At 40.0% G+C, this 17525-nt stretch overlaps 1 protein-coding gene and 3 non-coding genes across 4 annotated transcripts in view; 2 read left to right on the forward strand and 2 right to left on the reverse strand.

Annotated features, from left to right (window-relative positions):
* The window catches only part of LOC149075624 (uncharacterized), a 123465-nt gene that overhangs the window by 73632 nt on the left and 32308 nt on the right, over window positions 1-17525 (reverse strand). Inside the window, exon 2 of the mRNA XM_089243113.1 lies at window positions 9046-9164. Coding sequence (XP_089099239.1) covers window positions 9046-9096 — 51 coding nt within the window. The 5' untranslated portion in view covers window positions 9097-9164. The remainder of the gene's footprint in view (window positions 1-9045; window positions 9165-17525) is intronic.
* On the reverse strand, window positions 7254-7325 carry TRNAD-GUC (transfer RNA aspartic acid (anticodon GUC)). The gene has a single exon. It is a non-coding gene; the product is annotated as a tRNA-Asp (tRNA).
* On the forward strand, window positions 11527-11599 carry TRNAF-GAA (transfer RNA phenylalanine (anticodon GAA)). The gene has a single exon. It is a non-coding gene; the product is annotated as a tRNA-Phe (tRNA).
* TRNAD-GUC (transfer RNA aspartic acid (anticodon GUC)) lies at window positions 11609-11680 on the forward strand. Its single transcript has one exon. It is a non-coding gene; the product is annotated as a tRNA-Asp (tRNA).

Here is a 17525-nt window from a genome sequence, read left to right on the forward strand (position 1 = left end):
TATCATCCGATTCTTCAAAAAGTGTTGCATCAGCAATGCGATGGACGGAACTGAAGATGATATCCTCTTTGAAAGTGACAAGGGCGATGAAGATAAAAACGAAGATGCCGCACCGCCTATTATGATCTTATGGATTACCATGAGCTTCGAGACTCAGAAGAAGCGCATTAAAAAGTTTGAATCATTTTCTATTGTCAGTTTCCGTAAGCTATTCATTTTGCGAAAAAATGTAAGAATTTTTTCTCTGAAATGCACGAATTTTTTTGGGGTCGGCTTATACAAGGATTTTCAATTTATTGCGGTTTTGGTGGTCCTGAAGTGGGGGGGGGGGGTTGGCTTATATACGAGTCGGCTTATACACGAGTATATACGGTAGTTTCCAAACTCTTTCTGTGCCCCCCCCCCTACCCATAGGGTCCTATGCTGTACCCATGGATTCTATCGCCACCTGGATCATTCGTCTCCGGGGGTGATTGACCACTTTCTGAATTACTGTTCTAAAAATTTTTTTATAAATCTTGTTTAGAATTGCATAGGCCTTATAGAGGCTATTATTGAACAGCTTCCTCTCGATAAAAGACAATGTCTCCACAACAATATCGTTTCGTGGTCCACAGAGTATCGTCATGACGAGATTTCAATGTTTTGTTTTTGCAGGGGGGGGGGGGGTTGCTTTTTAATGGAGGGTAAGAACCGCCCAGGGTTTCCTCGAAGGGTGTTCAAGACCGTCTTGAGAACATCATGGGCCCCTGGCCACGTGATTTTTCTGAGGCCCTACCAGGCAAATTCTTGAAAATTTCAACCAGATCTCATTTTTGTGAGGCTCCCCTTTTCTCTTGAGGCCCCCGGGCCGTACCTGAGTGGGCCCCATGCCTTAAGACGGCACCGGGTGTTCACAGTGAAAAATGTCAGTGGTTGTTTCACAGAGAAAAAGGAAGAAATTCCAGAACCCTGAAAATGCAGACAAAGGGGAGAAATTTCACAAACGTTTGAGGACGCTCAAAATGACACCGAAAAACGAGGACATGTCCTGTGTCTCCTCCGTAGGGTGGCCAGATGTCCCGGTTTTTGCTTGCGCTACATTGTACACTACATTGCTGACAGCTCTTATCAATACGGCAGTATACTTATTGATTATATTGATTTGCAGGAAGGGACTTACAGAAATGTGAATTCAGTTTTGAAGCAATTGTGGCCAGATTGTTTGAGGCAGAGAGAGAACTTTGATACTGAGATTTTGATGATACAGTAAAACTCCCTTTTAACGGACACCAGGGCCGTAATTAGAGGGGGGGGGGGAACTGCCGTGGGCGACAAAATTTAGAGGGGTGGCGGCAGTTTTAGATAGGAACAAAGAACACCATTACAAAATTATCGAATTTTAAAGCTGTGGGGGTGGCAAAATAATGTTTGCCCCGGGTGGCAAAAATCCTAGTTACGACCCTGACGAACACACCCTCTTTTACGGACGATTTTTTTTTTGTTCCGACGATGTCCGCAAAAGAGAAATTTTTCTGTATTAAAAAAGCAGACATGACCCCGCTTTTGCTCCGATATGGGATATATAAGACCAAGACCGTAGCGTACCTTTTCGGGGTAGACATTTTCTTGGGGGACTCTTAAAAAGAAAAAAGAAATATACAAAATAAGTGTACATTTTTTGTGAGGCCCCTATTTGGCTCGGGGCCCCAGCCTAGTTATGGTCCTGTATAAGACCTTCATCTCGTGAAACTGGGATTGTCTCTCCTGGGGAAGAGCGTTTTCAGTGTTAATCTAATAATTTCAATCGGTTTAACGCTATTTGACCGCAAAGCATTGCTGTGAAAATTCGCACTAAAAATATTTGAAATCCTAAGAACGAATTATAACATTAATTCTTATGAAAAAAAAAACAACAACAACTATTTCGGTTTCTGAACAATTCGTTTTACGAACGGACTTCCGGAACGAATTTTACATGTAGTACGTTCGTAAACCTAGGATCGTTCGTAGAGGCGTAGACGTTATAAAATTCGACTACTCAAATAATTTATGAGTTTATTATGTAATGCACCTCACCCTTCATGCATAGGTGTCGGAACCTAGGGGATGAGGTCATTTGAGACACCCCCCCCCCTCCTAAATAATTTCATGATCTCCTGCGTACCACTTCATATGAGACAACTAGCAACCCCAATGTTTTCCTCAAGTCGGCGCCTCCATCACTCACGTATATACATGAGACGCCTAGCAACACAACAAAATCATAGAAACAGGTGTAGGATCATACTGCACCTGTACCAAATCATATAATGATAAAAAAATAAACTATACAAATATCAACCGATATTTATTTCGTTAATTCGTTCCTTTCTTAAAATTCTTTAAGATTTTGTCAGAAATACGCGCTGTCTATACGTTGACTGTAGTGCTGCCATCTAGGATATGAACTGATAACAAATAAATCTGGTTCTCGTCTCAAACAGCAGATGGCAGCACCACAATTTCTAACGGAAAGTGGTTAATTGCGTACATAAGCTCGATGCGTATGTATGTATCTATGTTTTGCCCGGAGATTGACTTGGAAATCTGGGGGGGGGGGCACGATGATGATGTTAGCTCATATATACATATATACATTAGATCAGTCGACTCCCCCCGTGACGCCCCCCCCCGTATCTTCGCCCATGGCCCTGGTCCCGCTTAACTAATTTTTTTTTGCTGATGCGGTCCCACCTCCATCAGGGCCGGATCTTTAATCCTGTGAACTACGCGGTAGCCGCAAAATTCATCAACAAAGGGGAGGGAGTGATTTTTTTATCACCAAATAGTATTCGCTAACACTTGACAACTGTCCAGAACCCTGTCTGCCATGTTCCCCACATGAGAGGGGGAGAACAATTATGAATCCCATATTATTTCCATGTGTTTTCACTTTACAAAATTTACTTCAGAGAGGGCAAGTGAAAAATTCTGGATTAGGGCCACATGTCCTGTAACCTGAGGACCGAGGCTATTTAAGAGCCCCCAATAAATTTCGTGAGGGGACCCCCCAACCCAATAATTAATGAATGTGCAACGCACCCTTCCCCATAGGAAGGGAATATAGACTTGGAAGTCTGGGGGGGGGGGCACGATGATGGTGATGATGTCAATTCATATATACATAGATTAGATCTGTCTACTCCACTTTCGACGCTGGGGGTAATGCCCGTCCCCCGTATCTCCGCCCATGCCCTTCCCCCACTGAAATCTTAACTCATGGGCTCACCCGGCTGCCCGGGTGTCTCAAGAAAAGAGGGGCCTCAGAAAAACGAGAAGTAGTTGCATTTTTTGAGAATTTTCCAGCTAGATTCAGAAAAATCACTTATCTCGGGGGGTCCATGATCTGAGGGCCGTCATTTCAACTTTTTCCGGGGGGGGGGGGGGCAAAGCACATGTACTCAATGCATGTATATATATATATTTGTATATACATATTTGTATTTATATATATATATATATCATTTTTAGTGTATTTTCAAAAGCCAGGGGGGCAACGGCCCCCTCCCTGCCACCCCCCTAAATGACGGGCCTGTCCATGATGCTCTTAAGATGGCCCTGCCTCCCCCCTCCTAGCTTGGCTTGGAGGCTTGATACCACTTCCATTATTTGTATTTTCACACAATTATTTAATGCACTATGGACAAGGCCAAATGAAATAACTGGCAGAGGGCCTGCCAAAGATCCCAGCTTAGAAGTCCTGCTGCAGGAGGGGGGAGGGATCAGAAGTGTTTTATTCCTGGGGCAGCTCGGCTTGTTTTGGGTAAAAGTTCATTACATCATTTTTTTTTCACAACCCCCCCCCCCCATCCGCCCAAATCAACTTAAACTAAAGGCTCTTTGTGTTATATATGTACCTTATACCTCCTCCTTGGACAATTTCATTGCCCCGAAAGGAAATATTGCACACTTTGGGAAACACTGTTGATGTAGAAGATTTTGATTTCTAAATTAATCCCGGAGTTTTTTAGTCCCATGCTACAAAAAAAACAAAAAAAAAGAAACCGTGGGAGGTGTGGCGCTTGGTCGTTACAGGCCGTGCGTATACATTGGGTCGTCTTAACGAGTTCAGCGATTCCAACAAAATATGTATATTCAGGAAGTGTTTCTCGCATGGGCAAACGGGCGCCTGTCCAGGGCCCACGAATTTTCGGGTCCCATTCTTATTACAAAATTGTCATCTTCCTCCGATATTTTAATTTTACAGAAAACTTTTAATTTTTGATCGTCTTGTGAAGGGGGGGGGGAACAAGCCCTTCGTACGCCTGTGTCTCAAAAAAGTCGTGTTTGTACAGGGGCCCCCAGCTTATGAGGAACAAGCCCTGCGTATGTTCGCTGACATGTTTGACTCTAGTCACAGTTTTCCCTGATTCCTTTTCCCCCCCAGGGCAGTGCCGAGGGGCTCCGAGGACTGCAGAGGACCTCAAAAATCTCAAGCTGTTATTTTTCTGGAGAAATTGCTCAAAGATCAAATTTTAGTGCATTGAAGTAGGAAGAATTTTTTTACCTCACTACAGATTTTTTGCTTATACAGATGCCTCATATATCTGGTTGTTATATTATTGGCTGATATATGGTTCCGTGAATTACCTAATAGAATGAAAGTTATTCTTAAAGCAGAATGTTTTGTATTGTTCTGCAACGATCCCTCGGCTGACTAGAAATGTTCTGCGGTAAAAATTTCCATAAAGGTGTTTTATGCACTTTCTCTTCCAGATTGTTCTGCGACATACGTCGCAGATTTCGGCATATTCTGCTTTGGGGATAGTTATATTCAACACTAAATTCAGCGGCAATCTGTCTTTGACAAAAGACAACCGGAGTTGGACATGTAACGGGCACTAGCCTAATGTCCCCCCCCCCATCGAACCTAAATCTAGCCCGGCCCAGGTCCCCACATGCCATAGACGGGCCCTGAGCGTAAGAAACATATTTTTCGCTCGATCGACGAATTTCCTGAACAATTGAAATCATAATGATATACGCAATCAGCTTATTTTCTATCCCGTTTTACGAGTCATTAAAATTAAAATCTGCGTGTTTCTGTTTCCAAATACACATGGCTTGCGGCAAATGTGAATATAGTCTGGAACGCAGGGGTCAGTCGTCACGCGCTACCTGTCGTCGAACAAAAGGCTTTTAATTCCAGAATAAAATGAAAAAAATCCGTCGCGTGCGCCCTCTCTGAACCACGTTAGAAATGACTTGGTGTGTGTTTTGTTTCGGTTTTTTTATACTTTATTTTTATTTTTAATAGAGCAACAAAATGACGAGAGAGGGAATAGAGAAAATGAAAACGTTATATACATGATTATTATAGTCATGAAAAAAAATTCACAATGGTTTTTTCGAAACTCGGTCAACACCGAATAGCGTGACTCTGGGTTAAAAAATACTAATCTTTGTTTGGGGCGAACCCGGAAGACGGAACACGATTGTTATCGCGTCGACAAATAGCGTTTAAAATCGTACAGGAAAGGAAAATTGAAAGTGAAAAAGTCGGGTACATACATGGGACATGGAGTAATTTCCGTTGTTCGGGTGCTTTTGAACGCTAAATTGCGAGAAATTGAACTATATACGGGCCTCGATTTCCGCATGCGCTAGTGGATCGTTCGTCAACGGTTCCCCTTATAGACTCTGTTCATGGGCTGGAAGAGATATTGGCAACGGGATAATGGGTTCCACGGGCGGGCTCATGGTCCCAAAAAGGGATAGGGCTGACAGGGCTCCAGCACGGAAGCCCGAGACGATTTATATATATATATTTTTTTGGTTTCACGCTTTTAATGTTGTGTAATGGGGCCCGTGAAAAATCTGATCGAGGCTCACCTAAGATTCAAGCCCGGGGTCCCTGCTGCAGTATGGAGGGGGCAGATGTTGCAGAGGTACTAAGGGAAATGGGCGATGCAGTCAGGGTTCCTCCTGCCTCCAAAGTTTGGAGGGGACCATGCAGGGCCCATAATTCGGTGAATATATATTTCATTTAAATGTTGAAGCCCTCAAAATTATGCGAAATAAACGGGAAATCTTTGATCATAGTTGCCGGGCACCCCTAATTTACGCTCTGCCCATTGATAGAACCCATAGAATCAAAAGGCGTAAGAAGTGTTTTACACCCGTGGCTCTCAACTTCAGATATGCCGAGGGGGCCACAGAGAGCTATGAGGTAAAACGAAAAAAAAAAAATTCAGATGAAGTATTGAAATTTTTAAGTGAAATATGGAAGAGCAAAAAGAGTGCGAATATTTTCAGAATCAAGTAGGACTGCCCGAAGAACCAGAGCCATCTGCAGGAGCAGGGCCGTATCGAGAGGAGATCCCCCGAAATTTGAGAAAAAGGTTGATTTATATGGAATAACATGGGGTTAAGTGTCTATTGTTCTGTTACTTTGGTCTCCTCCCTCGTAACACCAATTATCCCCCCTATCTGCCTATGGTCCTTCACGGGGGCCTTATGTTTATAGAGGGGGTCTCTACTATTGGCTTCTATAATCTTCAAGATGAGGTCTGGTACTCGAGAGTAAATATATAAAATTGAAAGTTGTTATTTTCAACAAGGCCCCAGAACATATCTTTTTTTTAGAGGCCCACGGTGTTGAGACGGGCCTGCATTGAATCCCCGACTGGGGGAGAGCTCACGAACTTTAGCCTATGTACTCGGAGCATGGCCCCCACATCCTGGAGCGGGGCCCCTAGGCTGGGATCTTTTGTGGGGCCCCGCGGTCAGACTTTTCACTGGCCGCTTCTGTATTTAATTTGTAGCGTGAAAAAAACAAAAAATGATGAGAACTGTTCCGGACCGCAGGGCTAGAGCCCCCCCCCCTGTGGAGGAGGGGCATGGCTCGGAAATTAATCTCACTGATAAAATTTTTGTTCACTTTATAAATTTACTAAAAAAATTCAATGAATTGAAAGGGCCACACTCCGGTGTGGGCGTTGCCCACGAGACGAAAATATGGTCCAAAGGAGGGCCGCGGGTGAAAAGAGGTTGAGGAAATACAGTTTTTTTTAATGGAAGTTCTAAGCACTTCATACACCACAGCATTGGATCCAACGTTATTCTCCCGATACGTTCCAGCACTCTTCTGGTCCATTTCGGCTCCCTCCAGATGGCGATAAGAAATGGAAATCACCCCACCTTTTTTAGAACATTCAGAGAAATACACCCTACCGCCGAAAATATTTCTTCATGGAAGAAAAAAAAGAACTGAATTAAAAAAAATATTTGACCTCCCCGGCGGGGAATCGAACCCCGGTCTCCCGCGTGACAGGCGGGGATACTTACCACTATACTACCGAGGAACAGGCCATTGCCGAAACCCGGGATCGAACCAAGGACCTTTAGTCTAACGCTCTCCCAACTGAGCTATTTCGGCACGACTTCCCTTGCGATAACAGCGTCCACAACTACAAATGGCGAAATTCTTTTTTTTTTTTTTTTTTGTAATGGACTTTTATTGTTACTGTTTATCGATTTTCTGTTTGTTGAAAGGTGAACATTTTTCTGAGTAGGTTTCATGTCGATAAACTAGGATTGCCAGACGTCATTCAAATAAATATTAAGGAATTTAGGAAATCCCTTCCACCAACACCAGCTGGTGTTGTTTTCTTCACCGATTATGGAGAAGGGCATTGGAAAAGACTGGAAGAAATCCTGAATGTAAAGAATCAATGACAAAAAATATGTACAATTTCAGCATTGAAGATAGAAATTACTTCAGGATTAATAAAAATTAAGACTTGATGAAAGAAATAATTTTAGAATTAATGAAAGAAATAATTTTTGAATTAATGAAAGAAATAATTTCCGAATTAATGAAAGAAATAATTTCCGAATCAATGGAAGAAATAATTTTAGAATTAATGAAAGAAATAATTTCAGAATTAATGAAAGAAATAATTTCAGAATTAATGAAAGAAATAATTTTAGAATTAATGAAAGAAATAATTTCCGAATTAATGAAAGAAATAATTTCAGGATTAATGAGAGAAATAATTTCCGAATTAATGAAAGAAATAATTTCAGGATTAATGAGAGAAATAATTTTAGAATCAATGAGAGAAATAATTTTAGAATTAATGAGAGAAATAATTTTAGAATTAATGAGAGAAATAATTTCAGATTAATAAAGGGAATAATTTCAGATTAATAAAGGGAATAATTTCAGGATTAATGAGAGAAATAATTTTAGAATCAATGAGAGAAATAATTTTAGAATTAATGAGAGAAATAATTTTAGAATTAATGAGAGAAATAATTTCAGGATGAATGAGAGAAATAATTTTAGAATCAATAAGAGAAATAATTTTAGAATCAATGAGAGAAATAATTTTAGAATTAATGAGAGAAATAATTTCAGGATGAATGAGAGAAATAATTTTAGAATCAATGAGAGAAATAATTTCCGAATTAATGAAAGAAATAATTTCAGGATTAATGAGAGAAATAATTTTAGAATTAATGAAAGAAATAATTTCCGAATTAATGAAGGAAATAATTTTAGAATTAATGAGAGAAATAATTTTAGAATTAATGAAAGAAACAATTTCAGAATCAATGAAAGAAATAATTTCAGATTCGCTGAAAATTCAAATTGGTGGAAGGAATAATTTCATGATCAGTGAGAGAAAATGGAATCGATCGAGAATCGGTAGTAATTTATGAATTAATGTAAGAAATAATTCATGACGACGCGTATTACTTTTTATTTTATTTCAATTTTCAGAAACATACAATCAACCGAAAGGGAGGAGCATAAAACTGAATGAAGCTAATTCGTTTTGAGCTACTAGGATGTGAAGGCGGTGGCATGAATAAAATGATGTAAACTATTCTTTTCTGGCCAGTTCTTTTTTCTTTTTTTTTGGCGGATTGACTGATTCTCACAAGTTAACGTTTAGATAAAAAACGACGTTAAATGTAACAAAAAAAAGTGTTTTAATACTCTTCATGGTTTTTTTATATACTTATTTTTCTGTAACCAAAATAAGATCGGTAACGTGAAAACGTTAATTAACTCACCAATGAAGTCGGCAGAAGAGGTAGACCCAGGGTACAATGAACGACAGCCATAATCGAGTCCTTATTCTAAAATCCTGTGTTGTTTAACGTATTTTCCGCGTGATTCGCTCTTAGATTTCCTGAATAAAAAGAAAAACTGTAAGAACACATAATACGATCGAGATAATTAAAATATTTGTGTACTATCAATCTAAACAAATTTTTTTTTTGAAGTAGCCTACTTATACATATATAGGGCTTCCTCCAGCACCATCACCATATTGATGAATGCGGAAAGCTTTTGCTGTCGTATAATGACACCGTAAATATTTATACTCTATAATACAAAATAATAAACTCGTAAAATGCAACGTTTTGTAGCCGTTTCTATCTGTGAGGCCGGCATTACACTATAAAAGTTTGGTAAAAGTTCGTTTATAAAACCTGAAAAATGCAACCAATAGGTGGATCAGTTAAGTTCGCTAGAATGTAACACATGTGCGTTTTCAAATTTTGTTTTTCAAATGTGCGGTTACGTTTTCAAATTTTATAAAATAATTTTTATCAAACTTTTATAGAGTAATACCGGCCTTACGGAAATGGGTTACGCGATTTTGGGTCAAGTTTTCATTGAATATATCGGGAACTGTCCGACCTATCGGAACGAAGCTCCCTTCGGGGAACCCCCGTATGGCGAATCACATTCGCCGGGTCGGGGTAAGTAACTCATAGTGTGCCTCTTCGAGGCCCCGGGCAGACTTTTACTTTCGCGGCTCTTCTTGAAAGGGTTGTTATTATGCAAAATAAATGTACGTTTTTGGGGCCCCATTTTGGGGCCCTGGGGCAGTGCCTCGATTGCCCCAGCCTGGTTAGGGCCCTGGACACCATATACCTGTATATTGTATATGGTATATCAGTAGTGCTTCCAACATACAGGGTCTGGATACCCAGGGTGGGAACTTTGAGGGTCACCTTCAATGGCCCTCCTGTACTGTACATAAAACACATTCCAACATGTACCAGTTCGTTAGAACTTCTGCAGAAGAATGTGGACGAGGTGTGTATGTGTGGTTTACCATTGTAGTAGTAGTATATACAGTAAATTTTCTCATCCACAGTAGTAATTTCCAGAACAACGTTTTGTTAGATCGGTGGAGAATGTAGCGAGCTATTTTGAAAAAAATAATTATTTTCAATTTATAGAAAGGCTGTGATTTCCAACCAACGTATCACAATAAAGATGCCACCGAAGTGCATCGACGTCGGGCAGAGGTGCCACGAATGCAAGTTCGGTAACACTTAATTTGTAGTCTATATCAGGGGCGCAAGAGCTATTTTAGTATAACAACATCTCCCAACTTTTAAAATCTGTACACCCTTCCTCACTGTGGTTACATACTGCACTGCTTTTCTCATTAATGCTGAAAATAATTCTCTCATTAATCAAAGAAAATATTTCTTTCACGAATGCTGAATTTACCTAAAATAATTTCTCTTCTAATTCTCAAATTATATTTCTCTTTCATTAATTCTATACAATTAGAATTTCAGCACGTATTTTTCAATGCCCTTTTCAAAAATATGTAAGAAAATATGTAAAAAGAATATGTAAATACGCAAAAAAGTGTGTTGCCAAAAAATGTTTGGGCCCCGGACGCTTAAACTTGTTGAAGCAGCCCTGCAGTGAGATCCTTTTTTTTTTATAATACGGGACGTAAAGAAAATTAGCACAAGTAGGTCTCGTTTGGACTCTTCCTAAATCATTCATGTCAACACTGACGAATATGTAGGGTTTCTATAATTGGAAGAAAAGATTCTCCGAGAGAATATACACTATGTTTCCAAAAGTCTGTGTCCTTTTTGGAGTTTAGACATTTTCCCGAATTTCTAGGAAAAATACTGGGCGAATCGTTCTGAAATTTCGGTCATTTTTACTTTCTATTAGTTCTCACCATTTCCAGTGGAAAACCAATTTTTATTAAATCTCTTAGTATTCAGGTACTTTCAGCGTGTTTCGAAATTACAACTCACAATATCGCGTAGGCCTATATCTTCCTGAATTTTCACAACATTCATAGCTGGAATTTTCATATAAGTTGCACTATATATATCTGGCAGAGTAAAAATGACCGAAATTTCAGAACGATTCGCCCAGTATTTTTCTAGAAATTCGAGAAGAGATGTCTGAACTTTAAAAGGACACAGACTTTTGGAAACATAGTGTACACTAATCCTTCTCACGCCGGGATTACACTACAAAAGTTTTATGAAAGTTCTTGAATAAAACGTGAAAGAGAGCAACCAATAACTTTTTTTCGCTTGAATTCGTTCGAATGTAACCGATATTGGTTTTTTTTTTCAAGTTTTGTAAAAGATATTTCATCAAACGTCTTCATAGTATAATCCCGGCTTAACAATGAATGGCGATAAACCCACGAAGAAAAATCAGATAAGAATTCCACCATTTGTAGTTGCAAAAGCTGTTATCGCTCGGGTTGACGTGCCGAAATAGCTCAGTTGGGAGAGCGTTAGACTGAAGATCTAAAGGTCCCTGGTTCGATCCCGGGTTTCGGCAATGGTCTATTCCTCGGTAGTATAGTGGTGAGTATCCCCGCCTGTCACGCGGGAGACCGGGGTTCGATTCCCCGCCGGGGAGGCTATTTTATTTTTTAATTTCTGCATTTATTTCTGAAGAGAAGCAAAGATTTCTAGTGAAATGCGCTTCCGGGTGTGGGGGTTTTTTTTTTTCTCTTCAGAATACACCTACGGTTAAACAACACGTGGCTTATAATGCTTTCCGGAGGGCGCCGAAATGAACCTGAGGTAATAGGACACAAGATGGGCATAGTGGGATCCTATATGCAGTGGCGTCTGAAGTGCTTACAGTTCCATCTGAGAACGATGTTTCTTAACGCCCATGGCTTTGCTTTGGACAATATTTTCTTTTCGTGCTCCCCCCCCCACCCCCGGCCCAAACACTCATCCAGGAGTGAGACCCTTTCTTCTTATTGGACTGATTTTTTAAAAATCAGATTTATAAAGTAAACAAAAATTTTGTAAATACGTTTAATTTTCGGGTCCCGGAGGAAGAAGAGACTGTCCAGTGAACTTCCCTCTTCTGGGGAATCCTATCCAAGGTCTTTTCAACATCATAGTCCTAGGGCAAAGTGATGTTCAACCCCCCCCCCCCCCTCCGTTGGATACTATAACACAGCTTTCATTTTCATATATTCCCTCTCGATAACGGTACCAGTTCCAGGACTCCCACTCAAAAAGTTAGAAAAGTATGAAAACGCAGGACTAAGAAGTAGGACGGGGGAGGGTAACCCCCTTAGATAACATAATCATAGGATAATGAAAAAAAATCCCTAAAAAAATGTTTTTTCAATTTTTTTTTTCATAGCACTATTTCAGTATCCTATAACATTGACTCAAGCCAAAGCAAAATGACAAATGACTTGGTTACAAAACTAGTTTTTGGTCAAAACAGTGTACTTAGCAACCACAGATAATTCTTTTCTGTTTCTCCTCATGTATATTACATTCTTTTTTGGAGTCTTCCAAAGTGCAGAGTTTGTCAACCCTCTTTGACAATGCACAGCAAACTTTGAAGACGTATGTTTTTTAAGAATGACGTTCCTTCGAGATCACTTTCAAAAGCACAGTGTGCAAAATGTGTAGATTACAAGATCCGATATAAATAAGGCAAGGTGAACCTGTTTTACCGCGTTGTCCATCCTTTTTTAAAGGGATTTATTTACATTTTACTGTTCAATGCCAGTGTAATCGTTTTTGACAAATGAAGCACTTTCATTTCTAGCTCTTTGCTGAGCACACATTGCAAATATTGTTTATGCCTCTTCATGCCTTAAAAATACAGAAGACAACTGAATGCTATTGGGTAGTATCAGAATCACCAAATCTAGAATAAGCCTATGTATCCAACTGCTTTGTAATGCAAACTGTTGTTTCACCTATATTTGCACCATAACTTTGAATGATGAATGTTAGTTACTGTCCAAGACCATATGAAGTAATAAATACAAAATAATTTCTTCCATCCAGACAGAAGTTTTAATGACTGCTATACTTGTTGAACCTTCAAACTAAGCAAATGAAAAATTAATAAACCAAATGGTCCACATACACCCCGTCCCCCAAATAACCTTAAAAATTATACAATTTCTGCTTTCACAGAATCATTAATTGCAATCTCCAACATTTGTAATATTTGGCAATATATCAATGATTCCCTGCTCACTTAGAATAAATTACAAAAATTTTGTTGATAGGATTTGTGTGTGTGGTAAAAAAGTAGGAAAAGTAGGACAAAAAAAACCGAGCAAGTAGGACAGAAGTAGGACATTTCACCAAAAAGTAGGACCAGTGGGAGCCCTGCAGATCTCATCATGCAGCCCCCTTCCCCAGCAACCAATAGACATAAGTCTACCGGACCATACACCTTGATGGGCTCGTGCGCTTTAATGGCACTAGAACTATATGAGCAATTCTATAGATTCTGAGAGTATATCGTCGAAATTCACCCCCCCCCACTTTAAAAGCTGATGAAATTAATTAATTTTTTTTTTTTTTTTTTTACAAATACAACGCCACAAGAGGCAAATTGCCCCACGAGGTGGCTGACTTAAGGATCCCCGAGCCATTTTTTGGAGGCCCTACCTACTACTACTACACCACACATGCGCCCCGCCCACTACCCCCCCCCCCCCGAAACCCCCAACGAATCGGTACATACGAGAATGCGCGTGTACGTATAGTGAAACCTGACGTGAAGTTTTGTTGTTTCTCTGTAATGCTTGTTATGTGTAGTGCTGCCATCTGCCACTAGTTTTTCTAACTATGAGTGAAGTGTTATGATTGAATGATTTATCGTTGTAGGACTGTTGCTCTCTGTGGCGAGACTTTTTAACGGGGAGATCGGCTCGCATTTGCGCCTTGAAGTTGGGAACCACAGAAAACCAACTTCAGCCGACCACCACTGTGGGGTTCGAACCCGGATCCTCGCATCGCGAGTCCGTCACTATAACCACTCGACCACCACAGCGGCTGTGATTCTGAGCGGCTAATTCTGAGATTAGTTTTAATCTGGAATCACTTTAAATGATTCTTTAATTATTTATTTCGGTAATTCTGAAATTATTTTCCTTCTTAATACATATCTTGAAATCATTTGTTTCAATAATTTATGGAATCGTTCTTTTATTGATTGTCAAATGATTTCGATCAGAAATTACGTAACAATTTCCCTCATCGATTCATAAGTTTTTTTTTCACTGATACTGAATTTTCATCAGTATTCTGGAATTAATCGTTTTTCAATGTTTTCATCCTTTTCCTGAAAGTGATAGGCGGGTCAAGACAAAAGTCTCCGAAGGCCAAATGTGACCCGCGAGCCATGCGTTGAAGACCTCCGTTCTAAACCATAGTTTCGCAAACTTTTTGTTCTATCCCCCCCCCCCCCCTCTTTTAAGTGGCAGTATTGACCACTTTGGGAAACACTCATCTAATTTGTTTCTCGAGCTTCTTAGATGTGAGTGCGTTTCCTATTCCTATAGCAATATTATTTTCACACCTCGAAGTGAGACAATGTCAGATCTGCGGCGGTAAAGATAGCTTTTATTGACACAATTCTTTTTTTTGTTTGGCGTCAATTCTAGCAGTGATTTTCAGACAACCCACGTATCACGAGATAGGGCTTTATCGGCTTTTCGGTCGATGGCAGGACACCTGACCATTCATCATTCAATTCGAATCGCGTGAATGGCGAATGCAATGAGTACAATCGAGGAGATTTCACAGTGTTGCTGAATTATGCGGATAAGCTCTTCTTTAGACAACTCATCCCGATGACCCGCTGGCTCATGTTGGTCTATCACAGGGAGAGGGAGAGATAACTTGTCAAAGGCAGCAAAATTTTTCGTGGGTTCACTGTACCTATTATGTTCGCCTACCCATGTCGAATCATATGTAAAGAAGGTCTGTACTCTTCCATAGTCCACGGAAGAGCTTCCATGCTTCATTACCTGTAACCTTTGAACTCTCCGAGCAGATTTCCTACACAGTTTCCAATGTTTGCGTGCAAGTAAAAGCTTCTTTTAACCATACAAAGGTTCTTCTACCATTCAAGGACTCTTTTTTTCTTTTCTTTTTTTTTCGTTGGTCTAATGGCAGAAATTTCGCTTTAGCGTATTACTCCGCGTGGGTTTCAAACGAGAGAAAAGCTATTTATAATAAAGAGTTTCGAGTCACTTCAAAGAAAGGAAATATACCACGTGATTGTTTGTGTCCAATCTGGCGTGGGTTTGAGGTGGTCAGACACCGATGAAGCTTAAGACAGCGTTTCTTTTCGTTCCGATAATAAAGATTAATCATTTCATGTCTTAAAATAGTCTATATAAAAATGTATCGTGTGATCGAAGTAATAAATACTATGTACTAGATCAGTGGTTCTCAACCTGGGGCCGTATGGCCCCCTTGCGGTCCTGGGATATTCTAGGGGGGGGGCCACGGGAGAAAATCAGAAGAAAGGTGATCCACGACAGGTGGTGAAGGGAGTTATAGAGAGCTGTGATGAGAAAAGTTATTTGTTTAAAAGTGAAACATGGTTGAAAAATATTACTACTTTCAGAATTCATCAGATCCGTCCATAGAACCAGGGGTTCTTTCTTAACCCTTGGGTCTATGTGGGCATGATACGTGTCTTCATGTCTATAATGGGAGGGGACTGCATTATATGGGATTTGGTACTATGATTTTCATATGTAAGCTGTCATTTCCAGCTAAGTATGGAGGGTCGCCAGAGCAACATTTGATGTGCTGGGAGGGTCGATTTATCGTGCAGGTTCGTTGGATCGTCCCGTATTTTACACAGACCATTTTTTACCATATAATTTGACTCCTGGGAGGGATGATAATCCACCATTTTTAAATCCTAATTATGCCTATCCAGGATTCCAGAGATTGATCTGATTTATTAAAATTCCATTCATAAGAAAAAAATAGAAAGTATCTCACTCTTGAATGAGGGTAGAGGGGGGCCCTGGATAGGACAGGGGGGGGGGCCACGAGAAAAAAATGTGATCCATAGGGGGGCCATGAGCTGAAAAAGGTTAAGAAACACTGTACTAGATTACAAAAACGATCGGTTGAAGTTGGTTTTCCGTGGATCCCATCTTCGAGGTGCGAATACGAGCAGTCGATAAGTCCGCCACAGAGAGCAACAGACCTACCTACAACCAAGACCCGACTTGATGGGGCACTGGGAAAAAGAGGTATTGGATCCTCCTCCCCCCTTCCAGACTGGGGTCGAAGAGGTTTGGTACGTCAGCAAATACAATACACGTTGTTTGTAAAACACATCAAAGATATGCACTATTTTCAATGAGAAATGTAATGTAAAATCCTCCATGAAATATCTTACAATAAATGATTTTTCACATTCTCATGTGAGCAAAATCATTGATAGTGCCATCAAATTATAATTTCTGAGTTATCTCGGCTTCAATACACAATAAAGCTGAAGAGATGACAGTTTTTCTTGTAAAAGACTTGAGCGAACTGATGATTTTATCCTTTTTAATAAGAATAATGATCTTTCTCTAGAACACAGTTTGATAATGGTGATGTTGCCAATGATGATTCAATGCTGTCTCAACATTTGCAGAAACATCTCTTTTAAACCTCTAACGTTATTTAGAACCAACCTGAACCAAGAAAGAAAATTGCTGCGGTTCGTCTGAAAAAGTGCTTGCAAGATGCATGAAGTTTTGCATCGGGTATAGGCTATATATATAGACAGAATCTTCATAAAGATGTGAGGATTTCAAACACGCAAATATTGTATTCATCGCTTCATAAATCATTTTACTGTAAAAAAGATGTGTGAAGTTGATTAATCGAACAAAGGAATGTGACACATTGAAGCATAATTTTGTCGTGGAGTTGATATTGCAAAGGTGCATCATTCATACTGTGTAAAGCCTATTAGGGGCCATTCAAGTATTACTTAAGCAGATTTTAAGCAATTTTTGACCCCCCACCCCTTGTCAGCAAAAGTCAGCAAAACACTGACCCCCCTCCCCCCATCAGCAAAATTACGTCAGCAGCTTAGAATATTTCATATCTTCAAAAAGGGGTGATTGATGACGTAAGCAACCTTCACCCACCCCCCCCCCCCTGTCATCAAAAGTCAGCAAATCCGACCCCCCTCCCGATGCTGACGTAATACTTGAATGACCCCTTAGCGATAACTATGCAGAAAAGATCCCTGCATTAAACAAAACGAATATGGTCATACTGATTTTTATCAGTGTTGTATTTATAATCCGTCTTCGGATGAATAATTCAGCCCTTATACGGCCCGCTAGGCTGGGTGATCCTGGGTAGAATATGGCCCGCAAGCAGGAAAGTTTCCATACCCATGCCAATAGATCAGTATTTCCCAAAGGGTACGATGTAATGATGCAGGGGGTTGGTAGAAG

This window comes from Pholcus phalangioides, unplaced genomic scaffold, assembly GCF_987345545.1.
Source record: "Pholcus phalangioides strain wild (caught in Gottingen) unplaced genomic scaffold, Ppha-v1.0 ptg000015l_1, whole genome shotgun sequence".
In the NCBI taxonomy this organism is placed as follows: domain Eukaryota; kingdom Metazoa; phylum Arthropoda; class Arachnida; order Araneae; family Pholcidae; genus Pholcus; species Pholcus phalangioides.